Raw genomic sequence first — 25,583 nt, 5'->3', positions numbered from 1 at the left:
GATCAAGGGCAAAAATGTATCTGAAAAATACATTGTTGACACAGCGCTGCGTTTTGTGCTGTAAAGGGCAGAAATCACACTACGTCACTCAGGTGATGTTTCTGGACACGGAATGTGAAAAAGCTCACACAGCTAGGTGGCACTTGGTTAAAGACTGGGCAAACAATGCCTGCAAGGGCAACGTATACAGTAGTGGATACGGAATATATTATTGCTGCTGTAAAAACATCACTCAGGTGATGTTTACGGACACGGAATTATTATTGTTATTTAGACAGAATGTGAAAAAGCTCACACAGCTAGGTGGCACTTGCATACCTCCCAACTGTCCCTCTTTTGACCACTCAACCCCCTGTCCCTCTTTTGTACTGGAAAGTCCCTCTTTTCTCTGAACTGAACAGCCAGAAAAAAAAACAGTTTCTAACTTAATTAGCTTTTGGCAGAGAGCTCAGAACAGCTAACAGGTGCAAATAAGATACTTTGTAACAATTTTGACTCTGGTTGGTGCTGGTAGTGGTGAACTACTAGGAGGAGCAGCACACCAGTCCCTCTTTTCTCTGAACTGAACAGCCAGAAAAAAAACAGTTTCTAACTTAATTAGCTTTTGGCAGAGAGCTCAGAACAGCTAACAGGTGCAAATAAGATACTTTGTAACAATTTTGACTCTGGTTGGTGCTGGTAGTGGTGAACTACTAGGAGGAGCAGCACACCAGTCCCACTCCCCAACACAGCTAGACTAATAGCACTGGGCTCTTACAGTAGCAAAGTAAAAAAAACAAAAAAGAAAATAAAAGCAGTCCTTACAAGGACTATTGGGTTACAGGCAGCAGTCAGCAGATGAGAGATCAGAAGCAGTGCCCACAGCAGCTACATACAGAGCACTGCAGTAGAAGGTAGATTACTAGCCAGCAAAGCTAACTAACCTAAACTCACTGTCCCTCAAATCCCTGCAGAGTTCTGTCCCTCCAATACAGAGCAGTATCAAGTAGATTACTAGCCAGCAAACTTACTATCAACTGTCCCTCAAATCACTAAACAGCTCTCTCCCTACACTAGCTCTTCCAAGCACACACAGGCAGAATGAAAAAACGCTGCAGGGCTTCAGTTTATATATGGAAGGGGAGTGGTCCAGGGGGTGTGGGGGTGGTCCAGGAGGGAGAGCTTCCTGATTGGCTGCCATGTATCTGCTGCTCTGGGGTGAGAGGGCAAAAATAAGCGCCAGCTAAGGCGAACCCAAATTGGCGAACGTCGCGCGACGTTCGCGAACATTCGGCGGACGCGAACGGTCGATGTTCGCGCGAATTAGTTCGCGGGCGAACAGTCCGCGACATCCCTAGTCCCTATTGTCCAAGACTATAACAATATCAACTCTACACAAGGTCAAGACCATCAAATTAGGATCCTGACACTGGTTTTTGGCACCAAGACTGGTCTCCAGTGCAACAGCAAAAGACCAAACTTTAGGTTCCTATTAATAAAACCATTTAATATCTTATAACAATGAGCAAAAAAAGAAACTGTAACAGTCGGCTGCAGCCTTGGCGCATACTCTAGCTGTGATACTTCCCCTTTAAGAATAAAAGCCACTATTTGCATGAGAGTCAATGGGACCAAAGTGAAAAACATTTCAAGTTGTCAGTCACATTGTCACTTGAACAAAGAGCCAGAGAATCTGAATTGTTCCTTGTTTTCTCCTACAGAGTCATGGGGACAAAAAGGCCTTTTATTCCTAAGAAAGGAGGGGTGACGTCCCCTTGCAGTATAGGGGGGACAGATTTACTGCATTAAAATCCAACATCTTTATTAATCTTCCCTCCATCCTTTGCTAATAAAATAGCACATGTCCTGTTCCCTAATTAGTTAAGGTTAATTAATGACTTTGTTTAAAGAAAAGGCCATTGGCAGAGAGGAACTTGTCCAATTATATAGCCCTACATTGCCCACAGTTCAATTCAGCAAGATACAATATAAAAGATTCCCAGTTGCTGCAAAACTACAATTCCCAGCATGCCTATGGAACCAGAAATGTGTAGTTGTAGTCCTTTTATACTGATACACTTCTAGTCTGTTTTGTTTTGTATTTTCCAGTACATGGCTGGCCCCCAGGGAAAGCGCCTATGAAAAACAATGAGTAGATTTCCTTATATTTATTTGGCTGGAGGCAGATGCTGAGCAGGTTCCCAGACGGATAATAGGATTTTCCACTGCTGGATTAAAACACAGGCAAAAAGTAAATGAGTCTATACAGACCAATTGTTTACACTTTATAGGTTCCTCTTGAGCTTTCATAGTTTATGTAAGAGATTTCCCATATTAGCAGTGGGATAATAGTCTCTGGGAAGGGAGTGTGACTGTGGGATAGCAGGTATAGTAGGGAGAGATGGTGCCTATAGTAACAGTGGATAATAGTCTCTGGGAAGGGAGTGTGACTGTGGGATAGCAGCTATAGTAGGGAGAGATGTTGTCTATAGTAACAGTGGATAATAGTCTCTGGGAAGGGAGTGTGACTGTGGGATAGCAGGTATAGTAGGGAGAGAGATGGTGCCTATAGTAACAGTGGGATGATAGTCTCTGGGAAGGGAGTGTGACTGTGGGATAGCAGGTATAGTAGGGAGAGATGGTGTCTATAGTAACAGTGGATAATAGTCTCTGGGAAGGGAGTGTGACTGTGGGATAGCAGGTATAGTAGGGAGAGATGGTGCCTATAGTAACAGTGGATAATAGTCTCTGGGAAGGGAGTGTGACTGTGGAAAAGCAGGTATAGTAGGGAGAGATGGTGTCTATAGTAACAGTGGATAATAGTCTCTGGGAAGGGAATGTGACTGTGGGATAGCAGGTATAGTAGGGAGAGATGGTGTCTATAGTAACAGTGGATAATAGTCTCTGGGAAGGGAGTGTGACTGTGGGATAGCAGGTATAGTAGGGAGAGATGGTGCTATAGTAACAGTGGATAATAGTCTCTGGGAAGGGAGTGTGACTGTGGGATAGCAGGTATAGTAGGGAGAGATGGTGCCTATAGTAACAGTGGGTAATAGTCTCTGGGAAGGGAGTGTGACTGTGGGATAGCAGGTATAGTAGGGAGAGATGGTGTCTATAGTAACAGTGGGATAATAGTCTCTGGGAAGGGAGTGTGACTGTGGGATAGCAGGTATAGTAGGGAGAGATGGTGCCTATAGTAACAGTGGGTAATAGTCTCTGGGAAGGGAGTGTGACTGTGGGATAGCAGGTATAGTAGGGAGAGATGGTGCCTATAGTAACAGTGGATAATAGTCTCTGGGAAGGGAGTGTGACTGTGGGATAGCAGGTATAGTAGGGAGAGATGGTGCCTATAGTAACAGTGGATAATAGTCTCTGGGAAGGGAGTGTGACTGTGGGATAGCAGGTATAGTAGGGAGAGATGGTGTCTATAGTAACAGTGGATAATAGTCTCTGGGAAGGGAGTGTGACTGTGGGATAGCAGGTATAGTAGAGAGAGATGGTGTCTATAGTAACAGTGGATAATAGTCTCTGGGAAGGGAGTGTGACTGTGGGATAGCAGGTATAGTAGGGAGAGATGGTGTCTATAGTAACAGTGGGATAATAGTCTCTGGGAAGGGAGTGTGACTGTGGGATAGCAGGTATAGTAGGGAGAGATGGTGCCTATAGTAACAGTGGATAATAGTCTCTGGGAAGGGAGTGTGACTGTGGGATAGCAGGTATAGTAGAGAGAGATGGTGTCTATAGTAACAGTGGATAATAGTCTCTGGGAAGGGAGTGTGACTGTGGGATAGCAGGTATAGTAGGGAGAGATGGTGTCTATAGTAACAGTGGGATAATAGTCTCTGGGAAGGGAGTGGCTAGGAAGAAAGAGGCTGCTCTGATGTTCTTCTGCTTAGGAATAAAATTAGAAACCTTTCTCACATCTTTCCTAAGCAGAAGAACATCAGAGCAGCCTCTTTCTTTCTCCTGACAACTTCCTTGACTACTTGCTGGTCAGACTGGTGGGAAACTGCCCAGCAGGTGGCGCTGTTGTAATAAAATTCATTCATATTAACAGTACATGTATCCCTTAATATCTTGGAATAAAAACAAAATAAATAATTAATGTAAATTGCAAAAGTGCTTAGAATAGCCCCCTCATCAGTTTTACATTCACTTTTTTTAAAGGTTTACTTATCCTTTAAGAGGAAATCTCTTTGTGCAGTTGTAAAACCGAACTAAATAATAAGTGCATAAAAAAAAGACAAAGACAGAATATGAAGTGTAACAATTACAAGATATATGTAAGGGAGGTGCAAACAAAAGGCAACACAAGAGTAATGGCAGGAGCAGCCAGGGAGCCTTAGTGCAAATCAGGGAATGTTTGGCCCCTGGATGGAGAGAAAGATGTAACAGGAGGGGCCGATTCTTCCAGCCTGAACAACAGAATCTTCCTTGTTTTTAAAGGGCATGTAAAGGCAAAAAAATAAAATCCCACTTTTACTTTCTTTAATGAAAAAGAAACCTATCTCCAATATACTTTAATAAAAAAGTGTACCGTTTTTATAAGAAACCTGACTGTATGCAGTGAATTCTCCCTTCATTTACTGCTGTGGATAGGAATTGTCAGACGGTCCCTAACTGCACTGCAGGGAAACAATCATACTTATGAACAGCAGGGGGAGCCCTCGCCTTACTTCCCAGCCATGCAGAACTCAAGCAGCTTCGTTTATGACAATCCCTAAGCAGCCCAGGCCACACTGAGCATGTGCACTTAGTCTTGGTCTTGCAAAGATGTTTAACAAAGTTACAAGATGGTGACCCCCTGTAGCCAACTTTGAAAGCATAAATCATTTGTTTGATTAGGCTTGTGGTGCAGTAAGTTCGTATTTATGTTTAGTATACAAAATACAGCATTTCTAGTCTTATTCTATTTTACACTTTACATGCCCTTTAATGTCAATTACAGAAACGTTTAGGCAAATAACGCGGCACCACTCAGAGCCAGGGAAGCAGCAATCACACAAGGGTTCTGGTTTGACCTCCTCCAACAGCAGATTGTATAGAGCAGTGTAGTTAGTTGTAGTTGGACAACAGCTCACGTATCGATATAATAAAGCCAATAATAAGAAATGGCTGCTCATTTGCACACCCCAAATCCGCACGGACCCCCCCCCAACAAACAGCCGCACAAGTGACTGTAGAACTGGAGTGGAGCTTTTATTGTTTATATAAAAGTTACATTCAGAGGACAATACAATAAACAAGACTTGTACACAGGAGACGCCATACTGCACATAACAATACATATCCCCCCCCCCTTTATTTCTTCATAAGCCTGCCCCTTACCCACCGTTAGATCATTCCCATCTATTGCATCACTGGCACTGTGACATCACAAGGAAGTTTTTATCATCAAAATTACATTTAAATAACAGATTCATAAAAGAAATGGGTTAAAGCTCTACAGCAACTTCGACCAATCAACTGTAAGCGTTTCCTCGTCAGCAAACATCTGATTGGTCGCTACGGTTTAGTAGACCTGATGCAAAGTGGCGCTAGTTGTTACATTACCCCCAGAATTAATTTGAACCCCTCCTTGTGCAACAACAGCGACAGTTTAATAGTGAAACCGTATATAATGTAGGTTGGAAATGTAATGATGACAGGGAAGGGTTAATATCTAAACCAGTTTATAGAATTTAATTATAGTTTTGATTCCATAAACATTTTTTTTTTTTTTTTTTTTTAATACAGGTATGGGACCGGTTATCCAGAATGCTCGGGACCTGGGGTTTTCCAGATAATGAATCTTTCCCTTATTTGGATCCTCATACCTTAAAGAGATTCTGTCATGATTTTTATTTCTAAATTACACTGCAAATAATTCACTTTACAATATAAAAGGTCATTCCTGACCCAGCAAGTGTGCTTATCTCTACCAGGGAGCAGTTATCTGGTTAACTCACAGTGCTACGCAATATGCGCTATATGAATACATGTTAATAATAATAATACCTTCCCGTTGTTCGGCTGCTGGGGAGAAAAGAGAGGGGGTGATATCACTCAAAGCAGCAGTAAAGAGAGACTGAAGTTTATCAGAGCACAAGTCACATGACTGAGGGCACTTAGGAAACAGACAGTATGTCTAGAAAATCATGTAAACATTAAATAAACCCAATAGGCTGGTTTTGCTTCCAATAAGGATTAATTATATCTTAGTTGGGATCAAGTACAAGTTACAGTTTTATTATTACACAGAAAAAGGAAAATAGTTTTTAAAAATGTTTGATTTTTTTGGCTAAAATGGAGTTTATGGGAGACGACCCTCCTGTAATTCAGAGGTTTCTGGATAACGGATCCCATACCTGTAATATGATTGCCCCTTGTCTAGTAACCCACAGAAACCAAAACCAATCTGCAGTTACTCTTCTCATGGTCACATTTGATTGGCTGCTTGGATTTCTACACTGTCAACTTTGCACAACTCCCGGGGAGCTGCGTTATCACATGTCACTGCCTTTGACTACAGTATATGGAGACTACATACAGTACCGGCCAAGTGGGCCACCACAAAGGCACCTGTCTGTATCTCACATAAAAATGAGCCACCAGACCCTACAACCAGAATATCCAGCAGTGGATCAGATTACAATAGTCATCTATGAATTGCTAGTCTGTTACTGCACTGGTGCAAACTCACCCAGGATTTGTAAATAAGCCCCAGTGATGCAGCTTAACAAAGAACATTCAATGGGGTGGTTCACCTTGAGATGAACTTTTAGGATTTTAAACAGTAACAGAGTTGGTTGCTAGACGAGAACATTTGGATGGAAGTTTACATTGAAAGAGGCAGAGAGTCAGTGACTCAAGCAGTGGGCGGGACTAGAACATTCGGATGGCAGTTTACATGGTAAGGGGCAGAGAGTTAATGACTCAAGCAGTGGGCAGGACTAGAACATTCAGATGGCAGTTTACATGGTAAGGGGCAGAGAGTTAGTGACTCAAGCAGTGGGCAGGACTAGAACATTCAGATGGCAGTTTTCATGGCAAGAGGCAGAGAGTCAGTGACTCAAGCAGTGGGCGGGACTAGAACACTCAGATGGCAGCTTACAAAACAAAAGAAGGGAGTGTAAACCAGTCAGCTACAACAAAAGAAGCCTACTAGCAGAATAAATGTAAACATCAAATGATTTCCTATGGGGCCCTGTATGGGACACCTCTTTAGGGAAGGTAATATATGGAGAGTATTATTAACCGTTTGGCTACTCCTAACCAACACCCTTCCCCTTCATAGCATTCACAATCAATTTCTCTAAATTCCCAGGCAGTAGAAATCAGTTTATACAATTAAAATAAGCTATTAAAGGGAAAGTGGACATTTACATGACTGATTTGGCCAATCCATGGCAATGCTTCAGCTGATCTCCAATTTGTATATTTTTTTTTTTTTAATTTGCCACTTTCCAACTTGAATATAAACAAGTCACCCCCCAGGGAGCAAAACCAAATGGGACCTGGGTGCGCAGCAGTTTTATTTCTTATATGTTTTTCTTTGCTTCTCACTTCCAAGCAACAGCTTAGTTGTTAGGGTACCTGGGACCCTAGCAACCATTACCAGACAGCAGAATTTTTTTTTTACAAATAATTTAAAGGGGCAGCTACTCCATTAAGACTGGTGAGCAGCAGAGCAATACCACATGCATCAACAAGTGGGGTTACTATGCACATTTCCTTAGAAACATCACATTTTTTCACCCACAGCCTTATAATGAGAAACCCCATGGCAGCCTTTAAAAAACACATTTACCATTAAATACACAGAAACATCAATGTAGAAGTAGAAATTCCAGCTTAGTTATAAGCGCCTGATAAATACAAAATCCAAGATACCAGCCCCAAATTATCCTGTGCCGCAGCTGTTGGCAGGCTTAACGCTACGTGGCAAGATGGCTGTGGGTATTGTTAAAAATATCAGGGCAACACATGGGTTAAATGCTTTAATATCTTGCAGGGGTTTTATACCCATAGACACTGGGACCAGAGCAGAAAACCCAATCAGACAGATTCATTACTGGTCCCGGTGCAAAAAGATCATTTAATACTTGTTGGCTGGCGGTGAAACGCGTGATCAGTCCAAAGATGCAGCCAGGTTTATTTAAAGGGGTGGTTCACTTTAAGTTTTTTTATTATGTTATATAATGGCTAATTCTAGGTATTTTTTTTTAACTGGACTCCCATTTTTTCTTTAGTTTTTGAATTATTTCCCTTTTTCTTCCGACTCTTTCCAGCTTTCAAATGGGGGGTCACTGACCTCATCTAAAAAAACAAAAACTAAGTTCTCTGTAAGGCTACATGTATTTTTATTGCTACTTTTTATTCCTCATCTTTCTATCCAGTCTCTTTTTCAAATCAATGCACGGTTGCTAGGACCCTAGCAACCAGACGGCTGACATTGCAAACTGGAAAGCTGCTGAATAAAAAGCTAAATAAATGAAAAACCACAAATAAATAATGAAAACCAATTGCAAATTGTCTCAGAATATCCCTCTCTACATCATACTAATAGGTGAACAACCCCTTTAAAGCCATCAGCTGTCCAGCCTTATACCACCTTGCACCACTTACAGGACGGAGCGGTACCACTTTAAAAAAACATGAAAAAAAGGAGAAAAAAAAAAACACAGTATTTGCTGGTGATTATTTCCAATATATGAATCTCTATAAAGAATCAGAGGCTCATCTGACCTGATATGCATTTATTATTATTTGTGTTCTTTTAGCATCCTAGAAGGCACTTACAAGACAGAGAAGAGAGAAGGAGAGGCACCGGTTGTGCGAGTGTTAAAAACATGACAGAGAGAGCACCTTTCCCACGAGCCATACAGTACAGGAAAGGTCAACTGGTGACACTTTTCTTTAAAACGGTCGCGGTTTTTTTTTTTTCTTAAAAAGATAAAAATCTGGACATATTTATTGTTAAAAAAAAAAAAAAAAAAGAAGAAAGACAGAAGGGACAAGTAGACGGACATTAGTGGCAATCCCAAGTTTAGTGGTTGTGAGGCCTCATTTCTGGCGCTGCAGGAGATCTTGGTACATTTCGGACAGACGCTCGGCCTCCCGCTGGCCTGAGAGCAGAGCCCCGTGAGTGGTGGAATAATACTTCCTGTGTGTGGCCTCGCCCGAAAACATCACCTGCAGCGGCTGCGGAGAGGATAAAAGGACATGTAAACGTTACATAACCCAATTAAATCAAATGACTTCACCTTCCCCTTTACTACTGGCTTCTAATGCAGCGTTACCAGCTCTAACGTCCAAAACCAGCCAAAGTCGGCTACAAAACTAGCCAAGAGCCACTTCAAAAGTAGCCAAAAATAGCACAATATGTGCAGTGAAAAAAAGTCTAAAAAATAAAATATAGGTGAAAATATGCCTTTTTGCCCCCCAAGTTTTTCCATGAAGCAAAATGGGACAGATTCGCTCGTCACCAGGAGGGTAACTACAGAGGGGGACACAGGAAGTGTAGGGGTCCCTAATACATATACAATTAATAAATATTAGTACAACAGGTCTAGACATTCTGGTGGCCCCAAAATTGTCTGAAATTGAGGAAAGTCACTGAAAAACGTGAGCATGCTTAAGACTGATGGGAGACTGGGAGTTACCAGATTTTGGGCTCTGTACCCCAAATTCTACACGTCTATCCCATTGCATGCTGGGTATTGTAGTCTTACATTAAACTTGGCAGAGGGCAAATTGTTAAAACAAAACCTATGTTACCCAACCTGTATTGAGAGATGCAGGAGACTGGGGTACAAAGCCCAAAATCTGGTAACTCCAGACTTCTACACACATTAGTCCCATTGCATGCTGAGTAAAGAAGTCTTACAGTAAAGGGGAACTGCACACAAACATAACTTAAAGGGATCCTGTCATCGGAAAACATGTTTTTTTCAAAACACATCAGTTAATAGAGCTACTCCAGCAGAATTCTGCACTGAAATCCATTTCTCAAAAGAGCAAACAGATTTTTTTATATTCAATTCTGAAATCTGACATGGGGCTAGACATATTGTCAACTTCCCAGCTGCCCCTGGTCATGTGACTTGTGCCTGCACTTTAGGAGAGAAATGCTTTCTGGCAGGCTGCTCTTTTTCCTTCTCAATGTAACTGAATGTGTCTCAGTGAGACATGGGTTTTTACTATTGAGTGTTGTTCTTAGATCTACCAGGCAGCTGTTATCTTGTGTTAGGGAACTGCTATCTGGCTACCTTTGCATTGTTCTGTTAGGCTGCTGGGGGGAAAAGGGAGGGGGGTGATATCACTCCAACTTGCAGTACAGCAGTAAAGAGAGACTAAAGTTTATCAGAGCACAAGTCACATGACTTGGGGCAACTGGGAAATTGACAATATGTCTAGCCCCATGTCAGATTTCAAAAAAAAATTGTTTGCTCTTTTGAGAAATGGATTTCAGTGCAGAATTCTGTTGGAGGAGCAGCAATATTAACTGGGATTTTTTTCCCATAACCAGTATCCCTTTAAGCTTTTTGAAAAGTCAAATACAAAAAAGGGGGGGTTGTGGGTGCACAATTAAGGCAAATCTCTAAATATTTAGAGCCCTGTCTAAGTAATTCAAGTAAATATGCAAGTGCATGTAAATTTAAAAAAAAAACAGGGTTTTTTGTTACAAAGTTATGATCATAAAATTGATAAGCCACCATACCACGTCAAGGTAAACCCCACATGGTGGTCCCTAACTTGTTCACCTCTTTGCTTAATAGCATTACTTTGTATGAACATCTCCTGTGCCTTGGTTTCCCCCGCCGACTGCTGATGTGGCTTTTAAGAGGGAGAGACTGCCAAAACCAACGGCCATTTTTAAAAATGTGGTAGGGAGGTGTAGTTGAAAACAAAGTAGAATGATATGTGCAGTTACACGTTGGTGTGTGTGCGAGTATTTGTGAAGAGTGTATTGTTTTTGAAAAGTCAACATAATTTCAAGCAACTTTGCAATATACAATTAAATATGCAGACTTTTCATGATTTTTAATAGTTTGGAACTATTCCCTAAGCCGAACCCCCTGCTCTCCTGCTGATCTATCTGACTACTGTTACTTTGTATCATGTGTCCTCAGCCTGCATCCTCCAAACCCCACAATTCCCTGCACATGTGATGTTAATAAGGAAAGGAACATCCCAGTGCAATGCATTGTGGGTTATGTAGTTCCTGCATGCTGTCTGTAAGCTGTGGAGAAGTTGTTACAATTTCTAACATCAGTGTTTAGCCCCTCCTTCCCTGCCAGGATTTCAAATGATGCAGAAAGAGAAGAACGGTTACACAGCTGGATTTCAGCATAGAGAATGGCATTTATTCAGACTTTTTGAAGAAACTGAGATGGGTATATTAGGGGTTTGTGTTACGTGGCCACTATCAAATGTTGGTTTGGAAGACTGAGTTCCCCTTTAAACTTACATTAAACTTGGCAAATTTTGATACAAAAACTCCATTACCCAACATGCATTCGGAGAGGCAGGCTCGGCACATTAAAGCAAGAAAAAAAAACGTTGTCTGGTTTCCAAAGTACAAACCAGTCAAAGGCCCAAAAAGTAGCCAAAGCTGTACCTTGGCTAGTTTGTACTTTCAAAACCAGCCTGGGCTTTAAATTAGTGGCCCAATTAAGCTGGAAAACCACCAACCCTGTTCTAAGGAGACATAAACCCCTAGTGGTCACTAAGATTATATTGTTATTTAGGGGGCCCAGCCCCCTCCCACTGACAGGGTGAAAGCCTTGTGTAGGACCAGTACTTTGCACTACTATATACAGAAAGCTGAATAGCTGCAACCAGAAGCAAGAAGAGGTGCAGCAGCAGCAGTCTAGATACTTACAGCAGTTTTGGAGCTCTCCGTATAAGGCAGAGGCTTTGCCAGCTTCTCTACATCTGCTCCACTGGAGCCCACTTGAGTGTAGGAATACGACCCAAAGAAATACGGGTTACTGCCCCACGAGGACCTCAGTATCCGCCGAGGCTTTGGAATGTTAGGATTCCCTACATGGGGAAAAAACAAATGTCAGCAAATGGGAGAACAGAGAGAAAACGATTCTGCAGAACTACAACTCCCAGTAACCTTTGGTAGCTCCCTGTAAACAAAAAAAGATTTACTTTGAAACAGTTCTATAAAGATTTACGGGGCAGGGGGCAATAGAAACCAAACAGCTGGGCTACTTCCTTTATGTGCGATTGCCCAAGGACCCCGTGCGTCACCCAAAAACCTTTCACCCATCTGCATTTCCACTTTCACAATCCACTTTGCCGATTGCAGCAAAAATATTCTCCCACTCGGTGACATCACACAAAGTACAGAGACAAGGGGAACTCCCACCCCCCAAAAACCTGTTTTCAGAGTGAAAAATGTATTTGTAAATGACTTGAAAGCAGTTTGTCTCTGCACTGCCGGCTCTAGACTCCTGAAACAATGTAGCCGAGGCCAGTGGACCAACGGATACTTTAATAAATGTAGAATTAAATTTTCATTTGCCAAGGCTGGAGATCCCTTTTAAAGATGCCCAACTTACTGAAGGACAGTCATTATGTCACTCCCATTCTGACCTACACATACCCTTAAAGGAGAACTAAAGCCTAACTAAAGAAGTAGCTAGAAATGTTGTACATGATGTTTTGAGCTTCTGTACCAGCCCAAGGCAACCACAGCCCTTTAGCAGTAAAGATCTGTGTCTCCAAAGATGCCCCAGTAGCTCCCCTTCTTTTCTGCCGATTCCTTTAAAGGAGAACTAACGCCTAAAAATGAATGTGGTTAAAAATGTCATTTTATATAGTGAACTTATTGCAGGAGGCTAAAGTTTGAGCTTGTCAATAGCAGCAATGATCCAGGACTTCAAACTTGTCACAGGGGGTCACCATCTTGGAAAGTGTCTGTGACACTCACATGCTCAGTGGGCTCTGATTGGCTGTTGAGAAGCTAAGCTTAGGGCTCGTCACTAATTATCCAGCAGAAAATGAGCTTCCCTGGCTGTAATATAAGCTGATGCTACAGGTTTGCTGATTATTCAATTCTGATGCTAATTGCACTGGTTTCTGTGCTGCCATGTAGTAATTATGTGTATTAATTACTAATCAGCCTTATATTGTGACATTTCTATTCTATGTGTACTGTATATTGTGAGTGGCTCCCTAAGCTCAGTAAGTGACAGCAGCACAGAGCATGTGAATCAGTGAATCAGCAGAAAAGAAGATGGGGAGCTACTGGGGCATCTTTGGACACACAGATCTTTACTGCTAAAGGACTGTGGTTGCCTTGGGCTGGTACAGAAGCACAAAACATCATGTACAACATTTCTACCTACTTAAGTTTAACTTTACTTGTCCTTTAAGAACTGCCTAGTCAGCATGTAAGTATCCGGAGCTGCCATGTCGAGTTACACAGGTCACAGACTTCACAAGGAGACTTAACCGTTTATAACAGGCTTATTTTCCTATATACTGGTGTATTCTGTACAGGCAAACGTATTGTCCGAGGGTCAGAATGAGTATAACAAAGGGTTACACAAGCTGCCTATAACAGAGCCTTTAGTCGCCAGGTTTTCCCAGAGCTTTGAGGCTTTCACACAAAAATTGCAGCAATCAACGTAGGGGAGTGAAAAGTGCAAAAAGAAAGAATAATCTGGAGAGTGAAAAACGTGCAATTTAAAATTTCACTAAGGCTGTGAGCTGGAAGAAGCAACTAGGTTAGACTGCCTTTGTTTTGTACTTTCTACTGCTGAAATAAGACCTTTAAAAAAGGTTCCATAATGGATATGACCAGCCCCACCATTAGCACCGTGTCTGCACTGCCTCCCCTCTCCCAAATACTCTATAAAGCTACAAATATATTGTTATTGCAACTTTTATTACTCCTTTTTCTATTGAAACCCTCTCCTATTCTAGTCTCCTTTTCGAATCAATTTATGGTTGCTATGGTAATTCAGACGCTAGCAACCAGATTAACGAAATTCCAAACTGGAGATATGCTGAATAAAAATCTAACAGCCTAAAAACAATGCAAGAATTGCAAATAGTCTCATGATATCATCATACTAAATGCAGATTTAAAGGCGTTGTTCCCCTTTGAATAAACTTTTAGTATCGTGTAGTGAGGGATATTCAGAGATAATTTGCAATTGATTTTCATTTGTGGTTTGAGTTATTTAGCTTTCTATTCAGCAGCTCTGCGGTTTACATTTTCATCAGTCTGGTTGCTAGGGACCAATTTACCCTAGCAACTATGCACTGATTTGAATAAAAGACTGGGATATGAAATTCAGACGCTAGCAACCAGATTGCTGAAATTCCAAACTGGAGAGATGCTGAATAAAAATCTAACAGCCTAAAAACAATGAAAGAATCGCAAATAGTCTCATGATATCAATCTACATCATACTAAATGCAAATTTAAAGGCGTTGTTCCCCTTTGAATAAACTTTTAGTATCAGGTAGTGAGGGATATTCAGAGATAATTTGCAATTGGTTTTCATTTTTGATTATTTGTGGTTTTTGAGTTTTTTAGCTTTCTATTCAGCAGCTCTGCGGTTTACATTTTCATCAGTCTGGTTGCTAGGGTCCAATTTACTCTAGCAACCATGCACTGATTTGAATAAAAGACTGGAATATGAATAGGAGAGGCCTGAATAGAAAGACGAGGATTAAAAATGAGCAAAAATACATTTGGATGGCTTTTTAGCAAGTGAGGGAATACAGGGATATGGGAGATAGCTCATAGTACAAGTTGATCCAGGGACTGGTCCCATTGCCATTTGGGAGCCAGGAAGGAATTTTTTCCCCCTCTGAGGCAAATTGGAGAGACTTCAGATGGGGTTTTTTGCCTTCCTCTGGATCAACTGACAGGCAGGTTAAAAAAAATAAATAAAAAACTTTAAAAAGGTTGAACTTGATGGACGTGTGTCTTTTTTCAACCTAACTTACTATGTAAATTTGTAGCCTTAACAGAGCATTTGTTTTTAGATGGGGTCAGTGACCCCCATTTGAAAGCTGGAAAGAATCAGAGGAAGGCAAATAATTCCAAAAGAGTAAATTGAAAAGTTGCTTAGAATTGGCCATTCTATAACATAATAAAAGTTAACGTAACTTCGGAGAGCAGATTGTGCCCAGTGAGACCAACCTGTAAATTTGCGCAGGAGCTCCGTGCAGGTTTCGGCGACAGTCTCATCATCATATTTCTCCATAATCAGAGCCTCCTCCCCACAAATCCAGCCACTGAGCACGTAACCGTATCTCTCCGGGGGGTAGAGGACATCAAAGCTGCAGATCTTCTTGTACCACATCTCCTCGGGATACGTCAGGCTCTCGCTCTCGGCCTCATCCTCCCACACAAACTGGAGGCTGTTACACTCGGGGCTCCAGAAAGGCTCCTCGAACTCCAGGAAGATCTTGTCGGTGGTGCTGATGCCCAGTTTTTCGATGGCCGTTACCTTTTCTTCCGGGAGACTGGGGTGAAACAGAGTCTCGTGGAACTTCTTCATGACGCCCAGAGAGGCAGTGACAATGACGTGATCAGCCGCGATGAACTCGTAATCTTCACATTCCACAAAGACGGGGAAACCCTTGTCCTCCACTTGGTCGTTGTTGTGGTCGGCGACCTGGTCGATCTGTTTCCTTACGGAGCGGTTCCAGTGGACGCATTTCACGGGCTTGCGCAGCTGGATCAACGAAGCAGGGACAGAAGAGGAAAGGATCTCCACTATCCGAATGAATCCGCAAGGGATAACGTGATGGGCGCCAGGAATTTCCGTCCATTCGCCGAACTCACTGAGCGACACCTCGTCCATACTGTGCGAACTGCTCTCACAACTTTCAACCTTACGGAGAGGGAAAAAAATCTAATTCAAAACGAGGCAGATTAAAACCATAAAGATTAAAGGGATTCAGTCATGATTTTTATGTTTTAGTTTTTATTTCTCAATTACACTGCAAATAATTCACTCTTCAATATAAAATGTCATTCCTGAACCAGCAAGTGTATTTAGTTGTAATATTGGTGTGTAGGTGCATCTCAGGTCATTTTGCCTGGTCATGTGCTTTCAGAAAGAGCCAACACTTTAGGATGGAACTGCTTTCTGGCAGGCTGTTGTTTCTCCTACTTAATGTAACTGAATGTGTCTCAGTGGGACCTGGATTTTACTATTGAGTGTTGTGCTTAGATCTACCAGGGAGTGGTTATCTTGTGTTAGGAGCTGCTATCTGGTTACCTTCCCATTGTTCTGTTGTTTGGCTGCTGGGGGGGAAAGGGAGGGGGGTGATATCACTCCAACTTGCAGTACAGCAGTAAAGAGTGACTGAAGTTTATCAGAGCACAAGTCACATGAGTGGGGGCAGCTGGGAAACTGACAATATGTCTAGCCCCATGTCAGATTTCAAAATGTTTGCTCTTTTGAAAAATGGATTTTATATGGCACAGGATAAATAGTGTATAAAATATATCAAATTACAGAGCTCTGCTATCTACTGTGTAACCTGAGCCTTTTCTCCTTTGAATGGCTGCCCCCGTGGCTACACAGCAGCTTGTTTATATAAACTATAGTAGTACTTATCTGTTATCTACTGTGTATCCTGTGCTTGAATGGCTGCCCCCGTGGCTACACAGCAGCTTGTTTATATAAACTATAGTAGTACTTATCTGTTATCTACTGTGTATCCTGTGCTTGAATGGCTGCCCCCATGGCTACACAGTAGCTTGTTTATATAAACTATAGTAGTACTTATCTGTTATCTACTGTGTATCCTGTGCTTGAATGGCTGCCCCCATGGCTACACAGCAGCTTGTTTATATAAACTATAGTAGTACTTATCTGTTATCTACTGTGTATCCTGTGCTTGAATGGCTGCCCCCATGGCTACAGAGCAGCTTGTTTATATAAACTACAGTAGTTTTACCAGTGCAGGGCAACCCAACATTATATTTGTATTACTTTAAACGGGACCCGTCGCCCCCCAAAAATGTTTTCAAAATCCTATACATTAGTCAAGCAAAATGAACTTTAATTACACTGTATAAATTATTTGAATCTTGTTTCCTTCTGAGTGGAAACTCAATTATAACAAACAGGCAGGAGCCATATTGAGGACACTTATTAAGACAAGTCTTGTATCATCTCAGAATCTTGTTTGTGCACCAGAATGGGGGACCTGATGTCCATCCCCATGTCCTGGTTACACAATTAAATGGTGAAGAGATTGGGGGAATGTGGGGAGAGCAGTGACATGTAGGAAGTGCTGAATGGAAAGTGAAAGGAATTGTCTGCCCAGCCGCTATGCTTTAATTTTTTGATGTGACTGTTCCTTTAAGGCTTAAATAATACATATGATGGCAAGGCGGCAGTCGGCAAGCCAAAACCTTCCAATCAACACAGCAGGGATTTTCATATCTTCCCTAAACACACACAAGTGCTTTCACGTGAAATTGAATGGAAATAATCAGCTTTCAGGGCTTTTTTACAGAATGAGCTGGGAAACAAAAATAAAAGACAAAATGCTGCTAATCTAAAATCACCCCAAAACTAGCCTTTCTTGTCTTTTATTTACAGGGAAGGATTCACCTTTAAGGGTTAGTTCACACAAGGAGATTCGGGGAGATTGTCGCCTGGCGACTAATCGCCTCGTCTTTTGAGCGACAATCTCCCTGAACTGCTTGTTTTCCCATATGCTATAATAAAAAGTCGCCTGCGCTAATGCACACGCGGCAATGTGTTTTCCATAGTCGCCCAAAGTTGCCTCGCTGAGGCAACTTCGGGCTACTATAGAAAACGCATCTCCACGTGTGCTTTAGCGCTGGCGACTTTTCGGGAGATTGTCGCTAAGAAGACGAGGAGATTAGTCGCCAAGCAACCAAATCTCCCCAAAACGCCCAGTGCGGCCTTACCTTAAAAGGATAAAATCCCAGTATAAAGCCAATAAGTTTATAATCTCACCAGAACTACGTGGGACCTACAGCTCAAGGTAGAAATCTCCAAACAAAAACTAAAAAAAGTCAGGTACTTACACATCACACAGACAGGCTTGTAGAAAAGAAAGGAGAACTTTATTTTAGGCCTCACAGTAAATTAATACATAGCCTTATGCGTTTCACACTTGGTCATAGGCTTAGGATTTGCCTTTCCAAACCGGATGTAACAACCCTTAATTTTAATCATAACCAAACAATCACCAATAACACCGTATAAGAACCAATCGGTGCCAATCGGGAGGGGGGGCAGCACTGACCTTTAAAAACTGCTGAACCATAGCCAGCTTGAGCTTCTTCGTGTTCTCCGAATCGTCGGGATCCTCCTTGATGCGTTTCCGCACGACGTCACGCGTAAAAACTCCAACGCTGTTCTGACTTTCAGCATTGACCGGCTTCCCGTTCTGAAAGAATTCCTGAGTCAGGTTATAGACCTGCGGAGAGATCAGAGAGATTTAGGTACAGGGCCTGGAATTTAACATCAAGGAACGGGTTTATCTTCACACAGAGGCAAAGAAACCTCCAAATATAGAATAACAAAAACATAATAAAGAATTGGCTCATGTGACTTTTGGATAGTGAGGAGTTCCCCTTTAAAGAAGAACTATGAGGGTGCTAGAGAACAATAAGCCAATTGGAGGAGGAGGAGACCCTTTACTACACTTAAAGAACTGTCCTGAATACCGATGCAAAGATCTGATCCTTTACAAGAGGTTCGGCCAAATACCGTACCAAATCCGAATCCTAACTTACATATGCGAATTAGGGATGGGAAGGGGAAGACTATTTGTACTTCCTTGTTTTGTGATCAAAACACCACATTTCTTTCCTTCTATTGTGTACTCATGGGCTTCTGTATCCAGGGCTAGGGCTTGAGCATGCTCAGTTTGTTTTTCTCCACCCTCCTCACCTCCCTGCTGTAATCAGAGCCCTGAGCTAGGAGTGAGAAGGGAGAGACTCAGGGAGGAAGTGATGTCACAACAAGCTAATATGGCAGCTGCTATCCTAAACAAACAGATCTTCTACAGCCGTTAACTCGGGTATGGTAAAGCATTCCGCAGAATAAATATAGTGTTATAGCTTGTACTATTGTGGCTAATCTATTGGCAATAAACTGCTTCTGTAGCTTTACTTCTCCTTTAAGGGGCCCTTGAGGATTGAAATGTTCCCTAATTAATGCATCAAAGAGATGTTCCCCCTTCTCCATTGTAGCCGCTGATCCCTGACCAACGAGAAGCTGATTGACTGCTGAATGTGAGGGGGCGCTCGGGAATACTCCTTTATTTTGTTGCAAAACATTTGGCTCATTACGTTATTCAATCAGCTCTCGGAGGCCACGTCAGTCAGGTTCAGCTCCCAGGGGAAATTCAAGCGGAAAGACTGGTATTTCATTCCCAACGTTGGGGTTGTACAATCCTGACGCACGGCACTGCCACTCAATACCAATTCAACCCCCACCCAGAACCTATATTTTCAGTTTTAATAATTTTTTGCCAAGACTATAGTAATTGAGGCATATTTACCCTTTGAAATTTTGGATTCACAGGCTTATTAGAGGCACCCACCTCGTTATATACATCACTGAATTCTTCAACCAGATCTTTCGGGATCCTGTGGCCGCCGTTGGTGAGGTAGTGAGCCACTCCATTCTTGGAGTAGAGGCTAATGCGGCCGACGCTTCGCTCCCCGTCCGTAGTTTCCTCCAACAAACCATTGTCTTCTGCTAGATGGTAGATGGGGTTGCCGTCGGAACCATGGATCCAGGTCGCTCCCAGTTCAAACGTGGCGTTTTCTGAGAGGGAGAGAAAGGAGATAAGACAGGAAGCTCTGGCCAATTTCTTAGCCTATAAATTTCTTATATGCTCCATTCTGTGAACCAAGCCATAAGTAGCTGCACATCAGAGCTGATTAGATACATTCCCATATACAGGTCTTTGCACCCTGCCCCAATAGTAAATGAGGGGATTGTTCCTGCTGAATTGTGCTTAGTACAGGGAATACCTATGCTGCCATAGTTTTATGGGATCTCTCTGTACAGACTATGAGCAAACTTAGGGACTGTTCCTGCTGAATTGTGCTTAGTACAGAGGAATACCTATGCTGCTATAGTTTTATGGGATCTCTCTCTACAGACTATGAGCAAACTTAGGGGGCTGTTCCTGCTGAATTGTGCTTAGTACAGGGAATACCTATACTGCCATAGTTTTATGGGATCTCTCTGTACAGGCTATGAGCAAACTTAGGGGACTGTTCCTGCTGAATTGTGCTTAGTACAGGGAATACCTATGCTGCCATAGTTTTATGGGATCTCTCTGTACAGACTATGAGCAAACTTAGGGACTGTTCCTGCTGAATTGTGCTTAGTACAGAGGAATACCTATGCTGCTATAGTTTTATGGGATCTCTCTGTACAGACTATGAGCAAACTTAGGGGGCTGTTCCTGCTGAATTGTGCTTAGTACAGGTAATACCTATACTGCCATAGTTTTATGGGATCTCTCTGTACAGACCTTTTTGTAAGTGGATAACACAACAGGAGGGCTACAGAAGGACATTTGGCAGTTGGGGGTGCACTCACCAAGTTTAATACTTTGGACTCTGCCTCCGATTCGGTCAGACGCCTCAAGGATCGTCACATCCGTGAAGCCCTTTTCCAGGAGGGTTTTTGCAGCAGACAGGCCAGCGAGCCCAGCCCCAATAATCACTATTCGAGGTTGCCGGTGTCTCCGTGAGCCGCTACTAAGAGGATCATCAGTGCCGTCTGAAGATATTTCACAACTTTGCATGCCGTCCAAGCTCTCTCTTTGCGATACCCTGGATGGGAGAGACCATACGGCTTACTGTGTGCAACAGGTCTGAAAGGAATAACTGAGACGACTATCATTTCCCTTTTACCCCACCGCACGTAGGTATCAAGGGTGACACCCTGTAACCAAAACCTACACACACAAAAGTACTGCTATTGCACCAAGTTCAGCAGGAGCAGCCCCCTAACTTTGTTGAAAGCAAAAAAAAGTTACCCATTGTGACATTACCCTTAAAAGGCTTTCGGTCATGATTTTTATGGTGTCGTTTTTATATCTAAATGACACTGTTTACACTGCAAATAATTCACTGTACAATATAAAATGTCATTCCTGAACCAACAAGTGTATTTAGTTGTAATATTGGTGTGTAGGTGCATCTCAGCTCATTTTGCCTGGTCATGTGATTTCAGAAAGAGCCAGCACTTTAGGATGGAACTGCTTTCTGGCAGGCTGTTGTTTCTCCTACTCAATGTAACTGAATGAGTCTCAGTGGGACCTGGATTTTACTATTGAGTGTTGTTCTTAGATCTACCAGGCAGCTGTTATCTTGTGTTAGGGAGCTGCTATCTGGTTACCTTCCCATTGTTCTGTTAGGCTGCTGGGGGGGAAAGGGAGGGGGTGATATCACTCCAACTTGCAGTAAAGAGTGACTGAAGTTTATCAGAGCACAAGTCACATGACCAGGGGCAGCTGGGAAACTGACAATATGTCTAGCCCCATGTCAGATTTCAAAACTAAATATAAAAAAATCTGTTTGCTCTTTTGAGAAATGTATTTCAGTGCAGAATTCTGCTGGAAAAGCTCTATTAACTGATGTGTTTTGAAAGAAACATGTTTTCCCCATGACAGTAAGTAACCTACAGGAGTCAGGCAGGGTGACAGATAAATCTGATATCACAGGAGCTTAGGTGGTTAAAGGTGGATATGCAGGTAAATTGCCATTGCACGGTAACTACATAGTTAAAGGAAATAACTCCCCCGCACACACACACCCAGCAAAAGCAACAAGGGGTTAGCCGAGGGCACATGCTACACAACCCACACTAATGTACTGCAGTCACAGCACAGAGTAACAAACAATGAGTAAGAGTGTAACAAAGAGTAACAAAGAGTATCAAAGAGTATCAAAGAGTATCAAAGAGTATCAAAGAGTATCAAAGAGTATCAAAGAGTATCAAAGAGCCCTGACTCAGTGAAGTAACAGCACTGTATGGGGCAAAAAAAGGCTCCCATTTAGGGATGGGCGAATTTGACCCATTTAGTTTCGCCAAAAATTCGCCCCCCGCAAAATGTCGCAGACGCCCATTAAAATCTATGGCCGTCAAAAATGTTGTCGTGCGGCGAAATTGTTTTGATGAGCGTCTTTTTTTTTGATGCATGCCGCCATACAAGTCTATGGGCGTCATTTTTTGGCAAAACGAATCGAAAAATAACCCCATCCCTACTCCCGTTCACTGTAACATAAATAATTCCAGTTTGCCTTTAATTCCAGGGGTTTAAGCCTTAAAGGGATACAGTCATTAAAGTTTGTCTAAAATTCTCTGCAGGATCATACCATTAGCCCCCCCACCCTCAAGACATCATTAGGTGACCCCAAAGAGCCAGACATGTGATCTCAGAGAGACATTTCATTAGTCAATTAGAGATATCCGAACCTCTCTATGTCATAGCATCTATTGAATAAACTTGTTGGCAGCCCTCCTGCACTTCCAGCAGCTGCACAGAACTGATGCCAAGCTGAGGAGGACATGATGATGTCATACAACTGCCCTCAGTCCCCCAGCCAATCACAGCCTCACCTGCTTCCCAAGCGCATTGTATAGGTACAGAGCCAACACAAGGTTGCTACTCAATCTACCCACACACAAGCCTTCCATGCAATCTGCTCAGTTTCTATCAAATTGACTCCAACCAATGCCCACTGTGATTGGCTACACTGAAAAGATCCACCACTGATAGAAATCAACATACAGACCAACTGCAAGCTTACCACAATGTACCCAAAGTACTCATTCTGGCTGCCATCCGGGAGCACTTGCCAGATGTGTATAGTTGTAGTTCAGCTAGAGGTACCAACTAATAGTCCTTTAAGAGTTATGATCATATGAAAGGGTTAAAACACACAAACCCCTCCCCCTGCACCAAGGAACAAAAGTGCCACATCAGCACCAATGTATTAGTCATAGAAACTGGCCACGAGTGAGCAAATATCTGAAGAATTCGGAAATGGGGAGGAGGGCCCCACCTGGAATGAGGTCAGGCAGAGAAACGTCATTTTGAGTCCCACCTTAAAAGTCTAATAAAAGTGTATTTCACACAAGTGAACTCCCCTCTCCCATAATGATGTCATCCAATTGTGAAATACATTTCCCAGCATCCTCTGCTAGACCGTTGCAGAGAAGGGACCGTTGCAGAGAAGGGAGATCAGTGTGACGCTGGGGGTCTGTAACACAAGGTGGATAAAAGGAGCCCAAAGAAATTTCGTATAAACCAAGGGGTACAGACATCATAGTGTGACATCATAATGATGATACAAGCCAGCCAATAAATGCAGGATATGTAGGTACCACATACTCTGTGATAAAGGGGCAGACACGAGTATCTCACACCCAGCGAGCGTGCAGCACCCCAGGCTTAGGTTGTCTCCCCAGTGACCAACTGCAGGAGAGAAGAATAAGAGTGGCAGGACCATGGGGAGGAGAGCAGCCCCCCAGTGATACAATGAAATCAAGTAGCGCTGGCACAGCCACGAATCACTCCCAATATCCCAATGTGTGAGAGGGGAGGCAGCAGATACAGAGAGAGATAGACAGATCTATAGAGACATACACAGGAGAGAGAGAGAGAGAGAGAGAGAGAGAGAGAGAGAGAGAGAGAGAGAGAGAGAGAGAGAGAGAGACAGATAATATATATATATTATAGAGAGATACATATAGAGAGATAGAGAGGTACAGATACACACATAGATAATTTATATATTATAGAGAGATAGAGATACAATACAGAGATAGATAGATAGATAGATAGATAGATAGATAGATAGATAGATAGATAGATAGATAGAGAGGTACAGACACATTTAGATATATAAATAGAAATACAGAGAGATAGAGAGGTACAGAAACACACAGATATATGGATATAGTATAGAGATACACAGAGATACAGAGAGCTGCAGTTGGACTATGGAGGTGTCAGTGCTCAGGAGAGGCCGGGGTTGCACAATCAGACAGACTACAGAGAGGGCACACTCACACTCAGTGACATCACAGTGTTACACACAGGAGGGGGCGGGGCACACACAGACAATACCAAGGACAATACCTTCCTCCTAGCGACCTCGCGGCTTTCTGCTCCCCGGCTCTGCCTCTCTCTCTCGCTTGTGCTTCTCTCTCGCTCTGAGTCCCGCACTGATCCGCTACAAGTGCGCGCAGCCGGCGCTCGTCTGTTTATCAGCCTCTGGCCCGGACCCTCCCACTATAGACACGCCCCCGGCTTCCCCCGCCCCTGCCTTGCTCCGCCTCCTGTATCAGCCCGCCCCTTGCACCTTGGCACCTGCCTTACCCTCCGCCCCTTTCCTGCCTTTCCCTCCGCCCCTTTCCTGCCTTTCCCTCCGCCCCTTTCCCGCCTCTCACTAGTGACAAGCGCCTGCGGAATCTTCTTTGTCCCAGAGACCAGTCAGACCGGGGAGGAGACAGTGTCGGACTCATTAGTTACACTGGGCCCGGGTGTGAGCGGCGCTTCTAGACATTATTTCATTGTCATTCCCTGTTTTTAGGGCTGCTTCGTCTGTAAAGTAACTTGTGTTCTGTAATGGCTGGTTCTCAGCAACTTTTCAATTGGCCTTCATTATTTATTTATTATTATTATATATAGATTTAGAATTGTTTTACAACCTTCTTCTGACTCTTTCCAGCTTTTAAATGGGGGTCACTGACCCGTCTAATAAACAAATGCTCTGTAAGGCTTCACATTTATTGTTACTGTTTATTCCTCCTCTTTCTACTCAGGCCTCTCCTCTTAATATTCCAGTCTCTTATTCACATCAGTGCATGGTTGCTAGGGGAATGTGGACCCTAGCAACCATATTACTGACATTGCAAACTGGAGAGCTGCTGAATAAAAAGCTAAATAAGTCAAAAACCACAAATAATAAAAAATGAAAACCAACTGCAAATTGTCTCAGAATATCCCTCTCTACTAGTGATGTGTGTGAATTTCTCCACCCTAACTGGCCTGCTCCCTACCCACATCCGACCCGGGTACACTGCTCCCCTTTATTTATAGACCCGCCCCGCAGTGACATCAAAAAAGGGGCGGGGCAGGCCGAAGTCTATAAAATCCAGTACCGGAAGCCGGCAGTGCTAGGTCGCGGGCGGGGAGAGCATTTTGTCCAGGGGTCGGCCAGGACATCACTACTCTCTACATCCTACTAACAGTTAATCACTACTCTCTACATCCTACTAACAGTTAATCACTACATTCTACTAGCAGTTAATCACTACACTCTACATCCTACTAGCAGTTAATCACTACTCTCTACATCTTACTAGCAGTTAATCACTACTCTCTACATCCTACTAACAGTTAATCACTACTCTCTACATCTTACTAACAGTTAATCACTACTCTCTACATCCTACTAACAGTTAATCACTACTCTCTACATCCTACTAACAGTTAATCACTACATTCTACTAGCAGTTAATCACTACACTCTACATCCTACTAGCAGTTAATCACTACTCTCTACATCCTACTAACAGTTAATCACTACTCTCTACATCCTACTAACAGTTAATCAC

The 25,583-nt window shown here is 42.7% G+C and overlaps 1 protein-coding gene across 1 annotated transcript; it reads right to left on the bottom strand.

Moving 5' to 3' along the window:
• Window positions 1-8,702: 8,702 nt before the first annotated feature.
• Window positions 8,703-24,254, bottom strand: LOC108706499 (spermine oxidase). The gene is made up of 7 exons (XM_018242981.2): window positions 24,103-24,254; window positions 20,550-20,785; window positions 19,537-19,763; window positions 18,232-18,405; window positions 15,134-15,830; window positions 11,846-12,006; window positions 8,703-9,162 (listed from the first exon to the last, which is right to left on the bottom strand). The coding sequence occupies exons 2-7, from the start codon at window positions 20,755-20,757 to the stop codon at window positions 9,025-9,027; spliced, it is 1,605 nt and encodes a 534-aa protein (XP_018098470.1). The 5' UTR covers window positions 20,758-20,785; window positions 24,103-24,254; the 3' UTR covers window positions 8,703-9,024.
• Between the last annotated feature and the right edge of the window lie 1,329 nt (window positions 24,255-25,583).

Source organism: Xenopus laevis, chromosome 1S (assembly GCF_017654675.1).
Source record: "Xenopus laevis strain J_2021 chromosome 1S, Xenopus_laevis_v10.1, whole genome shotgun sequence".
Classification (NCBI taxonomy): domain Eukaryota; kingdom Metazoa; phylum Chordata; class Amphibia; order Anura; family Pipidae; genus Xenopus; species Xenopus laevis.
This window is presented reverse-complemented; position numbering and strand designations above follow the sequence as displayed.